The sequence below is a fragment of the Suncus etruscus genome, chromosome 5 (genome assembly GCF_024139225.1).
Source record: "Suncus etruscus isolate mSunEtr1 chromosome 5, mSunEtr1.pri.cur, whole genome shotgun sequence".
NCBI lineage: Eukaryota > Metazoa > Chordata > Mammalia > Eulipotyphla > Soricidae > Suncus > Suncus etruscus.
In genome coordinates this window covers 84,115,689-84,134,484 of record NC_064852.1, presented here as the reverse complement: position 1 = coordinate 84,134,484, position 18,796 = coordinate 84,115,689, and the positions used below count along the sequence as shown (strand labels likewise).

Here is an 18,796-nt window from a genome sequence, read left to right as displayed (position 1 = left end):
TATAATATGTATATACAAGCTTGTGCAAGTAATGTATTGAATTGATATGTTTTGATAGGGAATACATCTATTGTTTTTTTTTATTTTCTTGCGCATTATGGATCTGGTTTTCACTTTAAGGAAAGAGAAAGACTTTAAAGTGAAATGGATTGCTCAAATTGTGCAATTTTTCTTTTTTACATTTAGAGAGGAAAGAAGTGCTAAGGCAACACAATAACTTTCTAAGCACTTTTCTGCTGGTTTAAATTAGTTAAATTATTTTGTATAAATTAGATATAATTCTACTTTTCTGATATGTATAAAAATTGATGAAGCTGCATGGTTTTAAAATAGGAAATCCACATTATAAAAAGTCATTAAAAATTCTGTACAAAATCACAACAAAATAATTCAGCATGGGAAAGGTAACAAGTAGTAAAATGCTGGTTGAAAAATATATATTTATATATATTATAATTGGCCCATTATGAGTTTAAAAATTGCATAGATCCTAATTATTGCTTGTGATTTTGTTATTCCGGTCAGATAATTAATATGATCTAAATACAGCTGCACCAAATTTGTGGTGCCTTCTTATTTTTTTTAAACTTTACTGTTTTATTTTTTTTTAAAATAGAAGAGCTATAGAAAATAATACATAAGGTGAACAGGAACTTTGATCCCCTGTTGCTTCCAAAGGCAGTAACGACAATAAATACGTTTATCACTTGAAGCTTGGAAAGTATTTGCACTTTGCAGCAGTGGTATACCCAAAGGGCTGCCTTTTTGTAAACAGGACAGTCACTGTCAGCACACTGGGGTTGGTTTCTCAGGGAAGGGGGACTGTGAGACTGGCGTGCCTCTAATCGTGAAAGATGGCATTGAGCTGGGCACTCATGACTCGCTCGTGGTGTGAATGGCTATCGAAGGACATAATGTTGTCTATAGGGATCTCGCAGCGAGGGCCAGAGGCGCCCGAGAAGATTGATCCGTGGCTTTGGGCCCCAGCCAGGGTCGCTGCGGGATAGTGCATGGTAAAGGCATAATTTTTCTCAAAGTCGGCGGATGGTTCGTGTTTGAAAGAGAAGTTGCCATTGATGCTGAGCGGTGGGCTGAGGGGTCCGTCAAAGGAAGGGCTGGTGCAGTCGGTCAGGGGACTCTCAAAAAAGGGCTCCAGCGCGGCGCTGTAGGGGTGCGGCGGCGGCTTGACGTGGAAGACGTGGGAGCTGTCCATGGTGCCGTAGGGCGGGCTGGGCAGTCCCGGAGACTGGTAGGAGTAGGGGTGCACTGGGAAGGAAGCGCTGGCCGTGGGCAGGTGTGGGGGCATGTCCTGGTTCTGCTCTGGCAGAAAAGTCCGCGGATTCAGTTGCAGGCAGCCCGCGACCAGGTTGGTGGTGGGCTGGGATAAGCCCTTGCAGAGCGTCTGTACGAAGGAGACCAGGTCAGGGCTCTTGCCAGATCGCAGGATCTCCGAGAGCGCCCAGATGTAATTCTTGGCCAGGCGCAGGGTCTCGATCTTAGACAGTTTCTGGGTCTTGGAGTAGCAGGGCACTACTTTGCGCAGGTTGTCCAGCGCCGCGTTCAGCCCGTGCATGCGGTTTCGCTCCCGGGCATTGGCCTTCATGCGTCTCAGCTTAAAGCGCTCCAGGCGCGCCTTGGTCATTTTCTTCTTTTTGGGGCCTCGTCTTTTGGGCTTTTGATCGTCGTCCTCCTCCTCTTCTTCCTCCTCCTCTTCCAGGTCTTCATCTTCGTCCTCCTCCTCACCTCCGTTCCTCAGGGAGTCCTCCTCGGCATGCAGAGCTTCCATCTCGTCTTCCTTCTTGTCAGCCTCATGCTCCTCGTCCTGAGAGCTGAGACATTCGTCTGTCCAACTGGGAGGGCCCTGGGGCTGCGGTTCACCCATCAGCCCGGTCTCGCTGTATGACTTGGTCATCTTGGGGTCTCCTACAGTCAACAGGGAGAGAGGAAAGCAGAGAGAAAGGGGAAAACGCGCTACATTCAAAATCTGCTTTGGCCTGCACACACACACACACACACACACACACACACACACACACACACACACACACCAGCACCCCTCACCACCCAGCACTCTCCGATGCCTGTGAAGAAGCACTAGCTGGCGACAAAGTGCATCCCCCTCTATGGAAAAGTTGTAGGCATCAGAGAGCCCCGCTAGTACGAAGGAGTCCCGCCAAGATTGAAACGCAGACATCTCTACCTGGACTCTTATCTAATGCCTTTTTTTTCCTAGCCAGGAGCTCAAGCTTGTTTCTCTGCCCCTTCCGAATCAAAACTTGTGTGCGTTTGTATGTGTGTGTGTGGAATGAGCGCACATTTCAGGACTTCTTCACTTTGTCCTTCATGCATTCGATACTTCCCTCCCCCCCAATACTAGTTTGAACCCCGTAGTTGTGTAGTTGCTTCCCCTTGGCTTCCCAGTACTTAGCGACGCCAGAGCAGGAGGCATTAAGCCATTTATTTGTGCAGGTTAGCATGGACCTTTTAAAAGATTAAACTGAGGTCGTTGGAGAGCGCAAATGCATGGGGGAAGTAAAAATAGTTTCCAGCAATAATTTCCCCAAACAACGAAACATTTGGCAAGCCAAGTGCACATGGGGTGGCCCAATCCACTTTTGTCTCTTTGCTTTCCTCCCACCCCTGGTCCTACACAGAATTTCCACCTTGCATAAAACACAGGCTATGTGACCCGGGCTGGGGGCGCGTTGGTGCTCGCTCCCGCGGGGGGATCAGGTGCGGAAGGCGCCTCTCTAATAAACAGCCCATTGAAAGGGACGCCCGCTCTCTATTGGGGCTTTTCAAAGTTCGTCTCAAACCTCCCTTTAAAAAAATTGAGTCATTATAATGGTCAGCGATTGGCAGCGAGGAAGTTGCCTAGACACATTAAGGAAAGTCATAAATAAGATCTGAGTCAAATTATCGAATTTCTGCCTCCTGAGCTGACTTCCAGAGACTTAGCGGCTTTGGTACCAGTAACAGGTAGCAGAAGCGAATCCCTCTGACCCTCTTCACGCTGTTCTTCCTTCTTAACTAAACTCTAGTTCAGAACATCTTCCAGGGTCTGTACACTCAAGCTCTCCAAACCCTTCTCATTCATCGAAAAAGCCTTTGAAGACACAGGAGCCTACAACACGTCTTCGTCAAAGGCGGCTCTTTGCCTTCTGTGCTTAACCATGATAAAGTGGAGAGAGAAAGTGAAGCAGCTATTTGCTTCCCAGACTTTGAAATAACCTCCAGAAATGCGTCCCGGTTATCATACCTTCTTTAAAAACTCTTCCCAAAGATACTTGTATGCACTTGCCCTCCTAAGAACAAGATCTATTAGAAAGCCTGCGGTGAACATCTGAGAGAAGGTGATCAATAAATGTGCGCCTTTGCCTGCAATTACGGGAATGGGCGCCTCTCTCCAGCAAAAAACGAGGGTTCACCTACCCATCCCTACAGACTAAGTAGGTACCCCGGGTCTTGGAGAGGCGCTTTGATTGCTAAGGGGAAAGAAAAAAAAAAGTCAAAATTGTGATTACCTGCAGTTGTTAGTCGTGGGTCCTGAACCGTGATGGTCTCATAACCCCTGGGCCTCGGGAAGCCGGCTGTCTTGCTCGCGGGGCGCTTTCCTCTTGTGGGGCGGTGCGGCTCAGGTTATATAGCGGAGTTGGTGGTGCCGGGAGCGGGCGGGGCGCGTGGAGCGGCTGGCGGGTCCCAGCGCCTGGTTCTTGCGCACGCGTCGGGGCCGCACGCTCCCCTCCCGTCCTCCCCGGCGGCAGCCCCCGCCCCCTCCAGCCTGCTCCCCTCCCACCGGCCTCGCTGCCGGCCCCCGCCCCTAGCCAGCCCCTTCTGCATCTCCCCGCTTCTCCCCGGCACGCGCCATATGGTCCTCCCGGTCCAGCCAGGAGCCAGCAGCCACGTGACGGGCCCATTTGTATGCCGCGGAGCGCACCATTCCGGCCCCTTTGTGGCCAGAAGAAAGTGGCCCATCTGTCGCCAGTTAGAGACTCGGCGGACCTGTTTTTACCCGCAGGAGAGATTAACCCTTTCAGGCGACAGAAGGGAAGGGGGCTAGGGGGAGGGGAGGAGATTGGAGGGACCTGAGCGGGAAAGCCAAGGCCGGCTGGGCTTGGTTGGATCAGAGAGAGTCATAGGTGCGTTGGGGCAGAAAGTGACACGCCGGGCCGAAAGGGTAGAAGCAAGGGAAAAGCAAAGCATCGAGGCTCCTCTCTGTTTCTCGTCCACCCTCTGGCCTTCTGCTCACCAGAGCTCCTCGCCTTCTCTGAGGGCTCTTGCTCTTGGCAGATGCTTGACTCGTTGGTGCCAGTGGCTTTTCCTAATCTCCACCAGCCCCTCTGACACTTGCACCACATAAAAAAATGGCTTTCTCTGTCAATACAGATTTGAGACCAGCCCCCCTTCTCTCCCCTAAAGGTTGCCCATTCCGGCCCCTTGTTAGGTATCTGTCACTATGTACATTTCTCCCGACCCCCCTCAATCCTGTCCTCAGATCAATCTAGTCGGTCTGCACGCGTTGACTCTAGTGACCTTGGAGTTAGCTCCTGAAATCTAGAGAAACTTATGATCCTTGTTCTTTAATCAAGCCCATTGTCATCACGGAAGCTTTAACTCCAACGTCCCTCTTCCCTACCTTGCTCCCATAGTCTCCTCTAGGCCTGTAACTAATATTTGAGTGCTATCAAGTCTTTTCAAAGAAAGCCTGTGTGGAACAGACCTTTTAGCTACTTAAAGAGTCTATTAGGAAGCTCTAGGACAGTTCAATGATCTTAGCTCCTAAGACTTTTAAGGACAGAGGAGACACACCACTACTTGTGCTCAAATGAAGACAGAACTGTTAGAAGTGATGATTCTTTTATTAAGGAAGGGGGCCACACCAAGTTGTGCTCGGGGGTTACTCTTGGCTTTGCGCTCTGAAATCGCCCCTGGCAGACTCCAGGGACCATATGGGATGTCTGGGATCGAACTGGAGTTTGCTTCCAGCAAGGCAAATGCCTATCCACTGTGCTATCGCTCCGGTTTCGTAGTAATGATTCTTTATGCTCACCACCATGACATGTTCCAGCAACATGTATGGAACATTCCAGTTTGTTTTGAGTTTATGGGTTGATTTTTTTTTTTTACTGTTGGTGGGATCCTATGCCTGTCCTCTCTTTCTGTGCCAGCTCCCCCTCTAATCCTCCATTAATTAACCCTTATCCTCTCCCAGAACCATAGCCCTTTGAAATGAATGTCACTAACTTGAATTACTTGTTTCAAGCAATTGCTCTAAAAAAGCCCCTTGAGTTTGCAAACAGTGTTGGGTTGAGCGACCAGAGCAGGGAGCACTGGAACCCAGGGAGGGGTAGGGAAGAGGGTGCTCTTTGGAGGCCCAGAGGTCCTAAGATAAATCATCTTTGTTGTTTTTGAGGCATTGGTTACAGTCCCTGCCCTCTCTCCAAAGCTAACTTAAAATAAAATGGTGTGTGTTCAGCTTCTAAGGAACTGCGTTTTCTTTGTGGCTCTCCTGTATGGTGAATCTAAGTTAAAACAACAACAAACCAGGAACTTGTCTCAGCATCTCTTGAATTTCACCTTATAGGGCCCTTACTTTAAAGCCATTGTGATTTACAAAATTATTCATAATTGAGTTTTAGACATACAATGTTCAGCACCAATGACACCACCAGCGTCAACCTCCCTCCACCAAAGTTCCCAGAGTGCGTCCTATGCCACCACCTGCTCTTCAGGGACAATTGAAAACTCAAGTAGCATCAAATTAAGCTGCTGAAGCGGGTCCATCCACAGTTTGGAGCGCCAAAGCTCACAACAGGACTCCCCAAGCTCTGTGCTCCCTCTCCAATCACCCCATATTGGAGGCTCGGACTCCCCTTTCCCTCCACCCCCCTACCCCATGGTGCTAAGCCTAGGACGTGGTGAACTCTCTTCCCAGTTTTAAGGGCACTCCAGAGAAATTTGCAGTTGGCATCGTTAACTCCAAGGGGTGACCAAAAGAACTCTTCCCGCTTCTGGGAAGCGCAGACGCCCCCACTTTGCGACACCCTACGGAGATTCTCAGTGGAGAAAAAAATCGGTTTAGCTGCTTCCAGGAAAAGAAGTCTCCATCTGATTCCTCCAGCTCCTGATTAACCCACCCTTAATCTCGTGGCCCCTGGGGTTGACAAAGAAATGGGGGGGGAGGTGTCCTAGAATCCAGTCGCGCACTGGTCCCACTGAGCTTCCTTGGCCCGCAAAGCTCGGTGCTGTCCACGCCAAAGGCCCGCACCTGTCCGCTCAGCGTTTGCCTGCGGGAGCCGGGGAGGCCATAGCCAGGAACTGGGGCCCCCAAAGGGGAAGAGCAGATAAACCCCAGACGAAGGGTCAGGAAAGTGTGTCCAAGAGACTTCGGGGAAGGACTCCCATATCAGGGGAAATTGGTTCGGATTCTCCTCCTCCCTTCCTGGACCGGGAGGGAGGGCGGAGGACTTTGGCTGTCCCGCTCCAAGCGCTGCCCCGGAGCTGGGGCTCGGGGCCCAGATATCCACGGTCCCGGGCCCCCCGGGCGCTGCAGGAGGCCGAGCGGCACGCGAGCCGCACGCGCGGGCAACAAAAGCGGCTTTCATGACTCAGTGCCCTCGAGCAATGCCCCAAATCTGTCGCCCCCAGGTCTCGGCTGAGGCGCGCGGCGCGGCCCGGGCGGTCCCACAGGCCGTTGAGCGCAGCCCCAGGGAGGAGAGGCGGGAGGAGGCGACCGGGGGCGTGGGGGGCGGAGGCGCGCGGCAGCGGGGCACGGGGATGGGGGTCGGAGGTGGTGGCGAGTGTGGTGGGCACTTGGGGAGCAGGAAGAACGTTGCTGCGGGAGGCGGGGGTGCGACGCATTCAGGAGGTCCAGATAAAGCCCGGGGCCGGGCTAGCGTCCCTGGCGCTGACCTGTTTCTCCGGGAAACAGATGCCAGCTCTGCACAGCGGGGAGGGTGTTGCATTGAATGAAAGAGCCGGGGGCAGCCCCGCGCACCCCGAGTAGCGCCAGCGTCCCTCCCCGCCCAGCCCGGGAGGGGGTTCCTGGCAGCGCGTGTTCTCCTGCCGCGGACGCGCCAAGGTGGGGACCTAGCTAAGAAGAGGGTGTGGGGGGGTCGGGGTGGGGTGGGGGGGGGAGGTGGGAAACGTCGAATCTGGGGTGAGTGAAGCCCGTGTCTAAGAAAGCTGTAAATCTCTCACAGGCCTTAAAGCCCAGGGGAGGTTTGGGGGGAATTGGGGGACATGGGTTCTGCCCAGAGAACCTGGTGCCAAATTTACGCCTCCGCCTCCAGGGAGGCCGCAAGGCTCTCGGGTTGTGGCCAAAGGCTAGGGTTGCTCCTCCGGGTCCACAAGCAGGCAACGGGAGGGAGTGCCAGGAGCAAAAGAAAGGCTATTAAAATGCCTCGCCGTCGCCCCGAGCGCAAAATCCGTCCTCCCCAGATCTCCTGGGCTTGAGGCATAATCTTAATTAAGATAATTGATTCATATTGCACCTGCGAGAACGGAAAAAAAAATTGATTCCAGCCCTCAACCCCACAAATCGCTTGGAGCTATTGGATGGAGCACGACGCGACTGTGATTTGGGGAGTGATTTAGTACCGGGCTTCCCCCTGCAAGGCCTGTCTGGGCTCTTTCATTTATTATTTACATCCTCTGGGTCCCTATGGACCTTCAAGAGGGAGGGGTTCCCCTCGCGACGCCTACGGGCTTTGGAGGGACTTTGTCTCCAGTTCGGGTCAGGGGTGAGTCACGGGGTTTTCTTAGAAACGAACGCACACACGGAGATCAACAAGGTGAAATCCATGCAGCTCAGAGCAGACTGGCAGGTGCGGGCCACTGGCACGACTGCCCAAGGCCTCATGCGCCAGATGGTTTCCGTGCATGTGAAAGTGTGTGTGTCTGTGTGTGGCCAAGTGTGTAAATGTGGGTAGGGGAGTGCATGTGTGGAGCTCTGTGGGAGTATGCAGATTCACGTAGGAGTTTGTGGTCGTTTCTGAGCATGTGGTGGGGATGTGAGATGTGTGTGTGTGTGTGTGTGTGTGTGTGTGTGTGTGTAAATGTGTGTCCTCTCAAGAAGGGTAACAGACGAGCTTGCGTTTGTTTACCAACCTTTTACTTCCTAAAAAAAAAAAAAGCAAGATGCAAACAAAATTCCGGGGTAGTAGCTGTGGGGGCGCGGAGCAGATACAACCGAAGTCCTTGAGCATCCTCTTAACAAAGGCTGCAGCAGGGATGAGGGAGGAAACCAGGCAAAGTTCCTGTAGTCCAGCTCCAAGTGGCCCCCGTCTGTAGTGGCAGAAATGGCCTCCTTTAGGTATCAAGCACCATGGATAGCTCCCACTCACCGACATCAAGCTCTTCTTGTTGAGATTCTGCAGAATCATTCTACCTTGTCAGCAGACTTTGCTTTCCCTGTTATTTTATTTTCCTCAGTTTATCATCATGTTCAAACTCTAGTCAAATAGCCTTGAAAGTCTGCATTTGATTAGCTAACTTCTCAAACACCGAGATAAAATGTTTAGGTTAGCAGTGAGGGAAAGATTTAAATTACCATTTGACCTAGGAGTCTGAGACAAAGAAATTATACATTGAGTAACTTTCAGAAAGATGGTCCTCAAATACTGGCATTAATTTGTCTCATTACTTCAAAACCAAACTAAGATCTTATGTTCTGTCCATATAAATATAACATTTTTCTAAAATATGGTTTTGCTTTTGTTTTACGTGACATTTTATGCATAAAACAAGTATCTTTCTCTCACTGTCATCCTATCTACTCTTCAAGTGTCTTATGATATAACAATTATGATTGAATTGATGGAAGATTGATTGATATTAAATGACATTACTTGCTCAGATTTGGTGACTTACACAATTATCTAAAATTGTAGTAGATGCAAAATATTACTTTGTAGATCACATCTTTTCCATTTTATACTGGCAAAGTTCAGTAGAAATGTGAGTTTGAAAAAATTTTGAACCTTTGCTTATTTAAACACATTCAGAATGTAGGCAAAGAGCCCTCCCCATCATTATTGATATGATTTTCAAATCTTTGTTGAAATGCAAAATAGAATAATCTTTTATTCAAAAATTCACCCCTAGAGTCTCAACATATTTAAATAAAATATTTTATTTCCTCGTTAGTAAATACACTCTTATATGAATTAAAAATTGATAATTTGACCTTTTAAGCTCTTAACTAATCAAAGAAAAAAATTCCAAATGTAGATTTCTGAGTTTGGCCCTGGTGGGTCTTTCCGCTTGAGTGGGCACTGAGATTAAAGGAGTTGAACTTCCTCTTTCACTGCTCTCTCCTTGCACTAATTGCTTATGCAAAAAATGCAGATTTGTATTAATTAGTAACTCCACTGATTAGTTCTGTGGTATTTTCACATAATAAATCATGCTGCAGACATGAATTTTGGCACATCACCCAGTAATGGCTCAGGCTGTAATACAGATTTCATATTAAAATAAAATCTCTGACTAAATCTACCTTTCTGATGCAGGTACCATGAGCAGCCACCTGCTGGGAGCACCTGCCAAGAGAAATTACTTTCATTCAGTGACAAGCCACTTTGGGGGCCCAAACAGGACAATTGATTATGAGGTTAGGCATGAAGAATAAATAAACAAATAAATATATATCCATACATAGGTGACATAAGTTTTCTAATCTTGGGCACTTTGGAGACAATGATGTTCTGACAGAGGGTCTACTGAAAATAGGTTATGATAAATTACCACAGTCCGTTTTTCCTCCTGCTAAATCTTGGTTGCTTTGTGAGATGATCTGAGTATTAGAGAGGCTTTCATTACTTGTACTCATTGTGCTAACTTCTCCCTAGGCAGGCAAGCTAATTCTGAAAGGAAAGGGACCAGGAAAGCATCAAAGCATCAGGGCAAGAAGTTTGAATGCCAAGAGCCATCTCAAAGGAAATTGGACACCCCTGCCATCCTAGCATATGTGAGAAGCTGTGAGGTCAGACATCCACAGTTGCCTGAAGTGAGACAAATTCTCCTGTCCCTATTGGCAACCACATGAGAGTCTACATATCTCCTTTTCTTTGCATTGAAAGCTGCTTAATTCGATGAGGCAGATTATAGGCAATATTGCCAAGAGTAGAAATTAGACCCAGGTGACTTCTCTGACTCCCCACTTTTATGATTTTTTGTTTTCTTGACACTCATAATACTTTCCAAATCAAATCAGTTTATCTCAACACTTGCTTTCTATTGATAGAAACCCACAAGTTTAAAGATAACATAAAGAAACAAAAGGAAGAAAACAGATAAAAATCACTACTTGTATTTAGATAACAAAACTAAGGGCACCAAGTAACATACATGGGGAAAGGATTTCAGTGGAGCATGGTAGAGGAATATTAACATTTTGGTGATAAATATTATATGATGGGTATACTTTTGAAAAGGGTGAAAATTCATTCCTGAAACATATAATGATTGAATTAATGTTAACTAAACTAAATAAGGATATTGAGATAGATTTTGATTATGATAATGTTGATGCTGTTTAATCTTATGTTCCTACCTGGAGTGCTTAATTCACACACAAGGAATGGGTATTTAAAATTGCCATTTAGAGATGATAAAATGATAGGTTAAGTACTGGGGTACAGAGCTCTGAAAAGCAGGTGCTTCTCTCAGAGTTCCTTCTAGACTAGTCCTGAGCCAGTGTTGTATGTAGCTTGGAATGAAGATTGTTAGTCTCTATAGAAACTCTCCCTATAGATTTTGTATAAAGATCATGGATTCGGTGCTCTATTAATTGCATTACTTTTTTATTTGGGTACTGTTGGATCTCACACTTGAGCAGCATGAGTTATATGATCAAGTCTTGTTTGTTTTAGATATGTAGATATTTTCAAGGAAATGAAGAATTGGGATAAATATTTTTAGGGGTTGGAGCACTAGTAAAGTGGGTCTTGCTTTCAGCCAACCCAGGTTTGAACCTTGGCATCCTATATTGTCCTCAGGGCACCTCAAGGTGTGATTCCTAAACTCAGAGCTAGGAGTAACCCTTGAGCACTATCAAATCTCTCTCTCTCTTTTTTTTTGGTTTTTGGTTTTTGGGCCACACCCGGCGGTGCTCAGGGGTTACTTCTGGCTGTCTGCTCAGAAATAGCTCCTGGCAGGCACGGGGGACCATATGGGTCACTGGGGTTTGAACCAACCACCTTTGGTCCTGGATCGGCTGCTTGCAAGGCAAACACCACTGTGCTATCTCTCTGGGCCCTCAACTCTCTCTCTTTCTCTTTCTCTCTCTCTCTCCTCTCTCACACACATGGGGGCACATATAGTTTTTGTTTTGTTTTTCTTTTCACACCTAGAAAAGTTAAGTGCTTATTACTGGCTCTGTGTTCAGGGTTCACTCCTGGTGGTGCTCAGAGAAATATATAAATTGCTGAGGATAAAATCTGGATCAGTGAGTACAAAGCAAGCACTCTTTCATCTCTATGGTTCACTGAAAGAGTATATATTTTTATTTAATTTTTTTATTTTTAATTATGAGAACAAAGATGCAAAGAAAGAGGACAAGGTAAAGTTACAGTGGAAGGAAAATCACCCATAACATAATTCTCAGAAGTCCCCTTGCTGATATCTTAACTTTGAACTTTCAGCCAAAGAACATTAAGATAAATAAAACAAAATCCATGTACAATTACTTTGTCCCTCAAGTCTTCAGATTGTAACACATTATAATATTTCTTAACAGCACACAAGGCAGTCTAAAGCCATAAAACTTATATAACTCCTTAAACATTAGAGGAATAGTATTTTTTACATTACCATGTACATGCATATTAGCTTAAGTTAATCTCAAATTTTAAGTGGGTTTTTATTAAGGATTAGAGTCAAAGGAGCACAGTAAAAACGGTGTTAGAGTGGCAATTGTTGTTTGCATAGGCCCACCAAAATATGAGGGGCATGGAAAGGAATAACTTTGGCCTAAATACAAAAAGACCCTACCCCTGAAGTTTCCTGGCATAAGACCAACTCTAGGCTCCAGTCAAGTTAGATCGTCCAATCCAAGACATTGTCCGTAGTGCCAACACACTTTTCACACAGTCTCTGCTGTTGGTATCATGTTTCTGTATTAAAGATCCTGGAATCTGCATATCCTACATTGAAGTCAGGATGTGGAGTGTCCTCTCGTTTCACCTCACCATTAAAGGGCAATGCAGGAAGCCCTGTCCTGTAAGCAGGTCATTGTTGTTAAGTCTTCTCAGTGTTAAGGGAAGTCTCTTTTGAGCAGGTCCATGTCTGAGAAGTGGTAGGGTCTTCCGTGGTAGAGGATTGCTTCCAGGTGATGTTATAGACAAACCTGGATGTTTCGTGGATGGCTTCTCTGGTTCAGGGGTGAATGGAAAATGCCCTTTCTTCTGAGGCCTGTACCAGGTCATTATGTCAATGTTCAGGGTGTAAGGTCCTTTTGCACTACAAGATTTGTATATTCCAATCTCTATTAGATAGGATCTTATTTGTATGTATAGTATTTTCCCATTTTAATGTGCCTATGCAAAAAAGGAGCAATGCCACGTGGCGTTATTAGTGCATATGTGGGCCATAAGAACAAGTCCAACAATCCCCATGACATGGTTCAATCATAAGCATTAAACTGGGGGACTCTTTCACCAAAATTCCTTGTTGAACAGTTCATAAAGAGAAGATAAAAAGTGGTTAGAATTGTCACTGTATAAGAGATATTTAGTAAGACTTATAGTTGTCAGAGAAAAAACACAAAATATTTTAAAGGAATACGTGTTCATTTTATGTCTTTTGAAACAGTTTGGGGTTGTTACACACAATGCATGGCTTTGGTCTGTGATTAGGATTGTGCAATACTGACGTTAAAAAGAGTAATGTGAGTTAGTGATGTTTGGGGGGGGTGAGAGTGTTAAGGAGTAAAAATGAGCTTTGTAGGGGTGTGGGAAAGGGCAGAATACAAAATGGACATTCTGGATACGGAAAACATAACATAGAGATAAGGAATACTCTTAATACATGCAGTGTTTTTCAATATGCAGAGTCTTCAGAAATTGCCAGTGACAAACAGCGCAACCGAGCAAATCTCAGCACACCCCAAGTTAGGACAAACCATTTCTGGCTGCCTAGGCTGCTATCCCAGAAGGCCTGGAGGCCGGGGGCAGATGAGGGGAAGGCTGGGAGCCTATGAAGGCTCCCAGGGCACCCAAGTTAGAGAGAAGGCCTTCCACATGGGGTCTCCCCCAACCCCATGCCGGCTAGAGCTAGCCTCCAGCTCAAGAGAGGATCGAGAGAGAGCCGGAAGCCAGGCCAGAAGCCAGGATCTGCCCGCCCTACACACCCTGTGCCCTTCCCACCCTAGAGCTGAATGAAGGGCGGGGAAAGCTTGGGACCCCATCCAGGAGGGACCCCCACACCCACCTTGTCTGGCCCCCTGGGCTGCCACCCCAGAAGGCCTGGAGGCCGGGGGTGGAAGAGGGGAAGGCTGGGAGCCTCTCAATGCTCCCAGCGCACCCAAGTTAGAGAGAAGGCCTTCCACATCGAAAGAGTATATCTTAAGCCAATTTTCTATCAAGCCAAATATGCCTTTTTCCAATTTTTTTAATTACTTCTGTTTCTCCCTCACATAATCTTATTTGGAAAAGATTGGTCATTTCTAATAAGGAAAATTTTTATATTTATATTATTATATAATGCTGTAGTGTAAAAACTATGTATAGGGTCAGGGTCTCAAGTGCTTTTAGTTTATATTTGGAGAAACGTTTTCCTCATTGCCTTCTTTCAGAAAGCATCCTCACTAAGTGATAAACTTATCCAGAAAATTTGTGCAGAGTCAGCATGTGTTTAATAAATAGTGAGGTAGGGATGACAGAATAAATAGAAACAAACCTTAAGCTCCCTTTTCTGCAAAGTTTTCTGTCTTGAGAAAAAGAGGATTTACTAAGATTTAAAATGAGTGTGTACCCATCTGACTGAGGATAACTATAGGAGAGGAAAACAATGCTCATCAATCTAAGAAGCTGAGGATGAAGAAAATTGCCTACCAGGTGTGGGAGGCTTCCTGAAGTGGAGGCTATAAGATTGTGGAAAGATTTTACTGGTGTGGTGGGGCTATTCTAGAGAGAGTACTCCTAGCAGTAGAAGAATAAATGTAAAATGTCTGAGTCAACAGGATGTTGAAAGTTTATGAAACTCCAAAGAGGCCAGTTGAGAATTAACAAGAAAAGGAGAATTCTTTTAAGAGAGCATAGGACTCAAAGCCTGCTTTCCACAAAAGAAATTTGAGCGGTTGAGTGAAATGCATGAGTAAAACTTATAATTTTAGAAATTTTTTAATTCTAAAGCACTATAAAGTGATTTAGGAAAAGCTGGTTTTGGCAGTTTTGCTACTAAAGATGATGAAAATTGGACAAGGCTGGTTCTAATGTTGGATTTTATTTCAGAGATACTTAAGAAAATTACCCTGAAATCACAGATTAGTGTCATAGAAATAACCCAATGATTATCAAAAACCATGATTCTTTACAATCTTGTGTAAATGGTGTTGATTTTCTCAGAAATAGCATCCCAAATTTTATTTAAGTCAATAATGGTTCATTAACCAAAAGCTATCAACTTTGCAAACCTAGGAATAGAGCAAATTGTACACTGTTTTTGAGCACTTCTGATCTTCTAAGAACACTGTCATTAATTATCATACTTCTCTCCTGACAGCTCAATAAAATTAGGCTATTTAGATCAACTAATATGCCCAGTGCCACTTACCTAAATAGTAGCAGAAACAGAATTTAAGTTCAGGTCTCCCTGATTCAAAAGTTCTTATCTTCGACATCTTACCAGGGAAGGGATAAGCCAAGATTTACTTCCAAATTATGTTTTGTAAAAGCATTATAATTTTCTTTCTGAGAGTTATTTTAAGTTTGATATTTCTCATAAAAGTCCTAGCCAGGATTAACTCTGCTAGTGTCTGAGATCAGACAAGACCAGGCATGTTCAAGGTTGTATGTAGTTGGACATAAGCTTCTTGTTTAATGATTGTGTTAATTTAAACATAACATTTATAAAAGAGACTGAAAACTAAATCACCTAATATAAGAATGGGTAGTATATAATTTAGTCAGCTTCATCCATCGAAGTTTTTTTTTTTACTGAACTCCTTGAATTAATAAGAATCAATCAGGTTGAAGGAAATCATGCAGATAAATTATTCTATATCAGCGGAGACTCATACAACTCATTATTCAGGAGTTTTACTAAAATCGGTTCTTCCTGAAACATTTTAATTGCGTTGGCCCTGGACATATTTTGTTCAAAATAAGTATTCCTTATTTACATGTTAATAAAAATAGATAATTTCTGGCTATAATTTGGGAAACTACCTTATTGAGTCCTTGTTTCTTGGCATATTCACAGTCTAAACATTTACAGAGAAATGTACTGTCACATGGAGATAGGAAAAGGGCAAAAGGGAAGAATCTCTTATTAGTATAATTAGTCTATTGCAGATCATTTTTCTTCTAAACATGGGAGTATTCCAATAATCAACTATACATATGTTTCAACTTGAATAATTAGTAATTCAATGAATAATTTGCATGCATAATTAAGATTATTTTAAATCAGAAAAATAAACCTCCATTTTCTTTCTCTGAAGGAAGTTGTGGTAATTGTTATGAAAAATGTAATATAAACATTGTCTGTTTAAAAGAATTTACAGGATATGGCCTTCTGGGCTATTGTGTAGAACAGATGACAGTATTTCTTATTCTACATACACACACTAGTCTGTTTGTTTTCTTTTCAATATATATATATGTTTGTGTGTCATCTGCAATCTTTTTTTCTAATTAACCTTGTCTCAATTCAAGTTGCTTTGAGTGATCCAATAAGCTACAAATTTTGGAAAAGATTGCTTACTTATGGTTGTTTATGTGAAAGGCTACACTTTTAATTTACTTATTTAACCAAGAAATACATATTTAATTATGTATATGCACAAGTGAATAATATATATTTCATCCGTATATATACTTTTTGTAGAGGATATTGGGTCACACTTGTTTATACTTAAAAACTTAACTCCTGACTCTGTACTCAGGGATGTCTCCTGGAGGAATTTTAGGGACTATCTGTGGTATAGGACTAAAAGCCAAGTTTGTTGCAGGGAAACTTAAGTGGCCTATTCACTGTACTATATCTTCAGCTCAATCATACTTTAGTACTACATACTTTCCTGTTTTCAGGTCAATAGAATTTTTTGTACAAGAATCAGATACTACATGCCTATATTTTATTTGAAATAATAATTTATATTTATACTATTTTAATACCTATAGCAATTAGATTTTATAGTTGTGGTACTTTATTTGTATTACATAAATATTTATAAATCACTATATATAATTATATAAAAGATATTAAGTATAATTGACAATGTTAATTCAAGGACAAAATATTAAGAATCATTAAGTTTGTATGATATTTTATTTGGGGGTCACACCTGACATTGCTTTGGGATTATTCTTAGAAGTGTTTGAGAGACCATGTGGGGTCTTAGGTATTGAACCTGAGTTATCGATGAGTTAGGCCTTACTAGCTATACTGCCTCCTTAGCCCTGAACTATTAATATGAAGCAATGTATACATTGCTTCATTAATTTATGTGAGCCATAGGACCATAGGACACAGAGGAGGCTATTTGAGAATTTGAAAAATAGACCTCAAATTAGTAGTACCATTCAGCTACTAGATAAATTATAATTAATAAATATTAATAATTATTTTATTAGAAATTAAGTAATTAATAACATCAAATTTAATAATTATAAAAATGTATTAATAAGTAGATAAATATTAATGTTTGTTGCCTTAATTCATTGAGTTGTGCAGTGACTGACCATGCATTAATAGCAAATAATACACTATTATTAAAATTTATTTTTTCAGATTTCTTAGGGATGCTTTGACAATTTTTGTTTGAATGAGACTGTCCATCAAGTACCTATACTTATGAGACTTTTAAGCATTTGAAACTAATTAGATCTCCTAGAAAAAAATTGCATCAGCAAATATGTTAGGATTTATGCTAAATGCCTTTAAAAAATAACATTTAATCTTCAAAACAGCACTATAAGAAGATATTGTTACTTTATTATTGTTGACAAGCTATATCTTAAGAAACTGATGTATGTTTGGTAACCTATTAAAAGTTATATTCTCTAGAATAAGTTTAAATAACTTCACTTTTTTATCTACTTTTGTTCAGATTGATGACTAAATTATTTAATTGACTTATTTAACCAAGAATAAAAGAAAAGCAATTATTTAGGGAAAACTTGTGGTTCACAGGTTCTGGCCCTCCTTGTGTCAGGATTCTGAACTCCCTTAGTAACTAGACTCTTTTAGATCCCAATCAATAAAGATCAAAATAAAGATCCCAAAAAGGTACACACTGTACTTTTTACTTGTCACAGAAAATATGGCTCACACAACTTCCAATTGAATTCCCTTCTGCCTTGTTTTTCTAAAGATTTTGAAAAGGTTACAAAGTCACCTCAAATTAATAAATTTTTTAATGTTTCACTGTCTTTCAAGGTACAGTTTATGGTTGACCATCAGAAGCATTAGTCTTAAATTTAGAGCCATGTTATATACCAGAGAAGCAAAAAATTTAGTAGAGTGGTGCAAAATCTAAAGCAAAGGACTGAAACCAGGAGATGTTGTGTGTGGCCGTTTTGATTTTTCAACTTTCTGACTCTAAAATATCATTTCTTTTCACAGTAGACTACTTCTGAGGCCTAATTATAGCTATTGCACTGGAAATTGCAGTATAAATTTTTTCTCTTGGTCTCCTAAAGTTTCTGTGAATTATATGTACCAGTTATTAAAACCTATTGTACAGATTCTAGCTAGAATTAATTAGGCAACATATGAATATGTGATCTTTTTAAAAAATACAACTGTGTTAAAATATTACTGCATGGCACCCTAGCAATAAATTACTTGAACAAATTATCACCTGTGGTCACTAGAATAAAACATCACCCTGAGTTGTTACTGTAACGAATAGAAATGGAACACAGGGATATAAAAGGTATAGTGACCAATTGTCTGCCAGTAACAACAGAAAAGAACTTTAAGGAGCAATCACTAGTGACAGAAAGAGGTTGGGATGGGGAAATTTAGCAAATATGAAAGAATTCAACTAAAAAACTTAAAACAAATTTTAATCCTGTATAACTATAGAATTGATAGTTAAATATCAAACTCAGTGGTGCTCAAATTTTTCAAGTGGTAGCATCAGCAATAACTGTGTGCTTGCTAGAAAAAGACATTCTCAGACATAACTCTTAAGCAACCAAAACAAAAAGTCAGGCCTCAGAAATTCAAAAACTGTATGGTTCTGAAGTGTTTTTGCAAAGGATTCTTATACACGCTAAAGTTTGAGTTTACTAACATTTTCTCTCACAACTCCAAAGATCTTTGGTAAAAGAGCAAAAACAGAGTTGTATAGCAATATATAATGAGGTTGGTTTAAAAGGTTCTGACTACCCTGAATATTCCCAAAGGCACTAAGAACCTCCTAGCTTAATACATCATTCTTCTCCTGTCTTGTCTAAAAGGATGCTTGAACACTTGTTGAAAGTACTCAACATGAAAGAGAAAGAAAATCCCTCTCAAGCCTCATTCCTCCATATTGTTCTGTCTTTTCCTCCAATCTCCTTATTGATTCAAAACTTTGCAGGACTCTGTTGAGACAAGAGCATTGTGACACTCAAGAGATAGA

At 42.8% G+C, this 18,796-nt stretch overlaps 1 protein-coding gene across 2 annotated transcripts; it reads right to left on the bottom strand.

Annotated features, from left to right (window-relative positions):
- Positions 1-213: 213 nt before the first annotated feature.
- On the bottom strand, positions 214-3,691 carry NEUROD1 (neuronal differentiation 1). 2 transcript variants are annotated; one of them, XM_049773563.1, is made up of 3 exons: positions 3,525-3,691; positions 1,744-1,923; positions 214-1,698 (listed from the first exon to the last, which is right to left on the bottom strand). In XM_049773563.1, exons 2-3 carry the CDS (start codon positions 1,910-1,912, stop codon positions 842-844), a joined length of 1,026 nt encoding a protein of 341 aa, XP_049629520.1. In that variant the 5' UTR covers positions 1,913-1,923; positions 3,525-3,691; the 3' UTR covers positions 214-841. The 2 variants fall into 2 exon arrangements, with proteins under 2 accessions (XP_049629520.1, XP_049629519.1); XM_049773562.1 differs by having other exon boundaries at positions 214-1,923; positions 3,525-3,689.
- Between the last annotated feature and the right edge of the window lie 15,105 nt (positions 3,692-18,796).

What these genes read in the sequence shown, in the direction of transcription:
- NEUROD1 (XM_049773562.1), bottom strand. Translation starts at nt 1,912, where the DNA reads ATGACCAAGTCATACAGCGAGACCGGGCTGATGGGTGAACCGCAGCCC.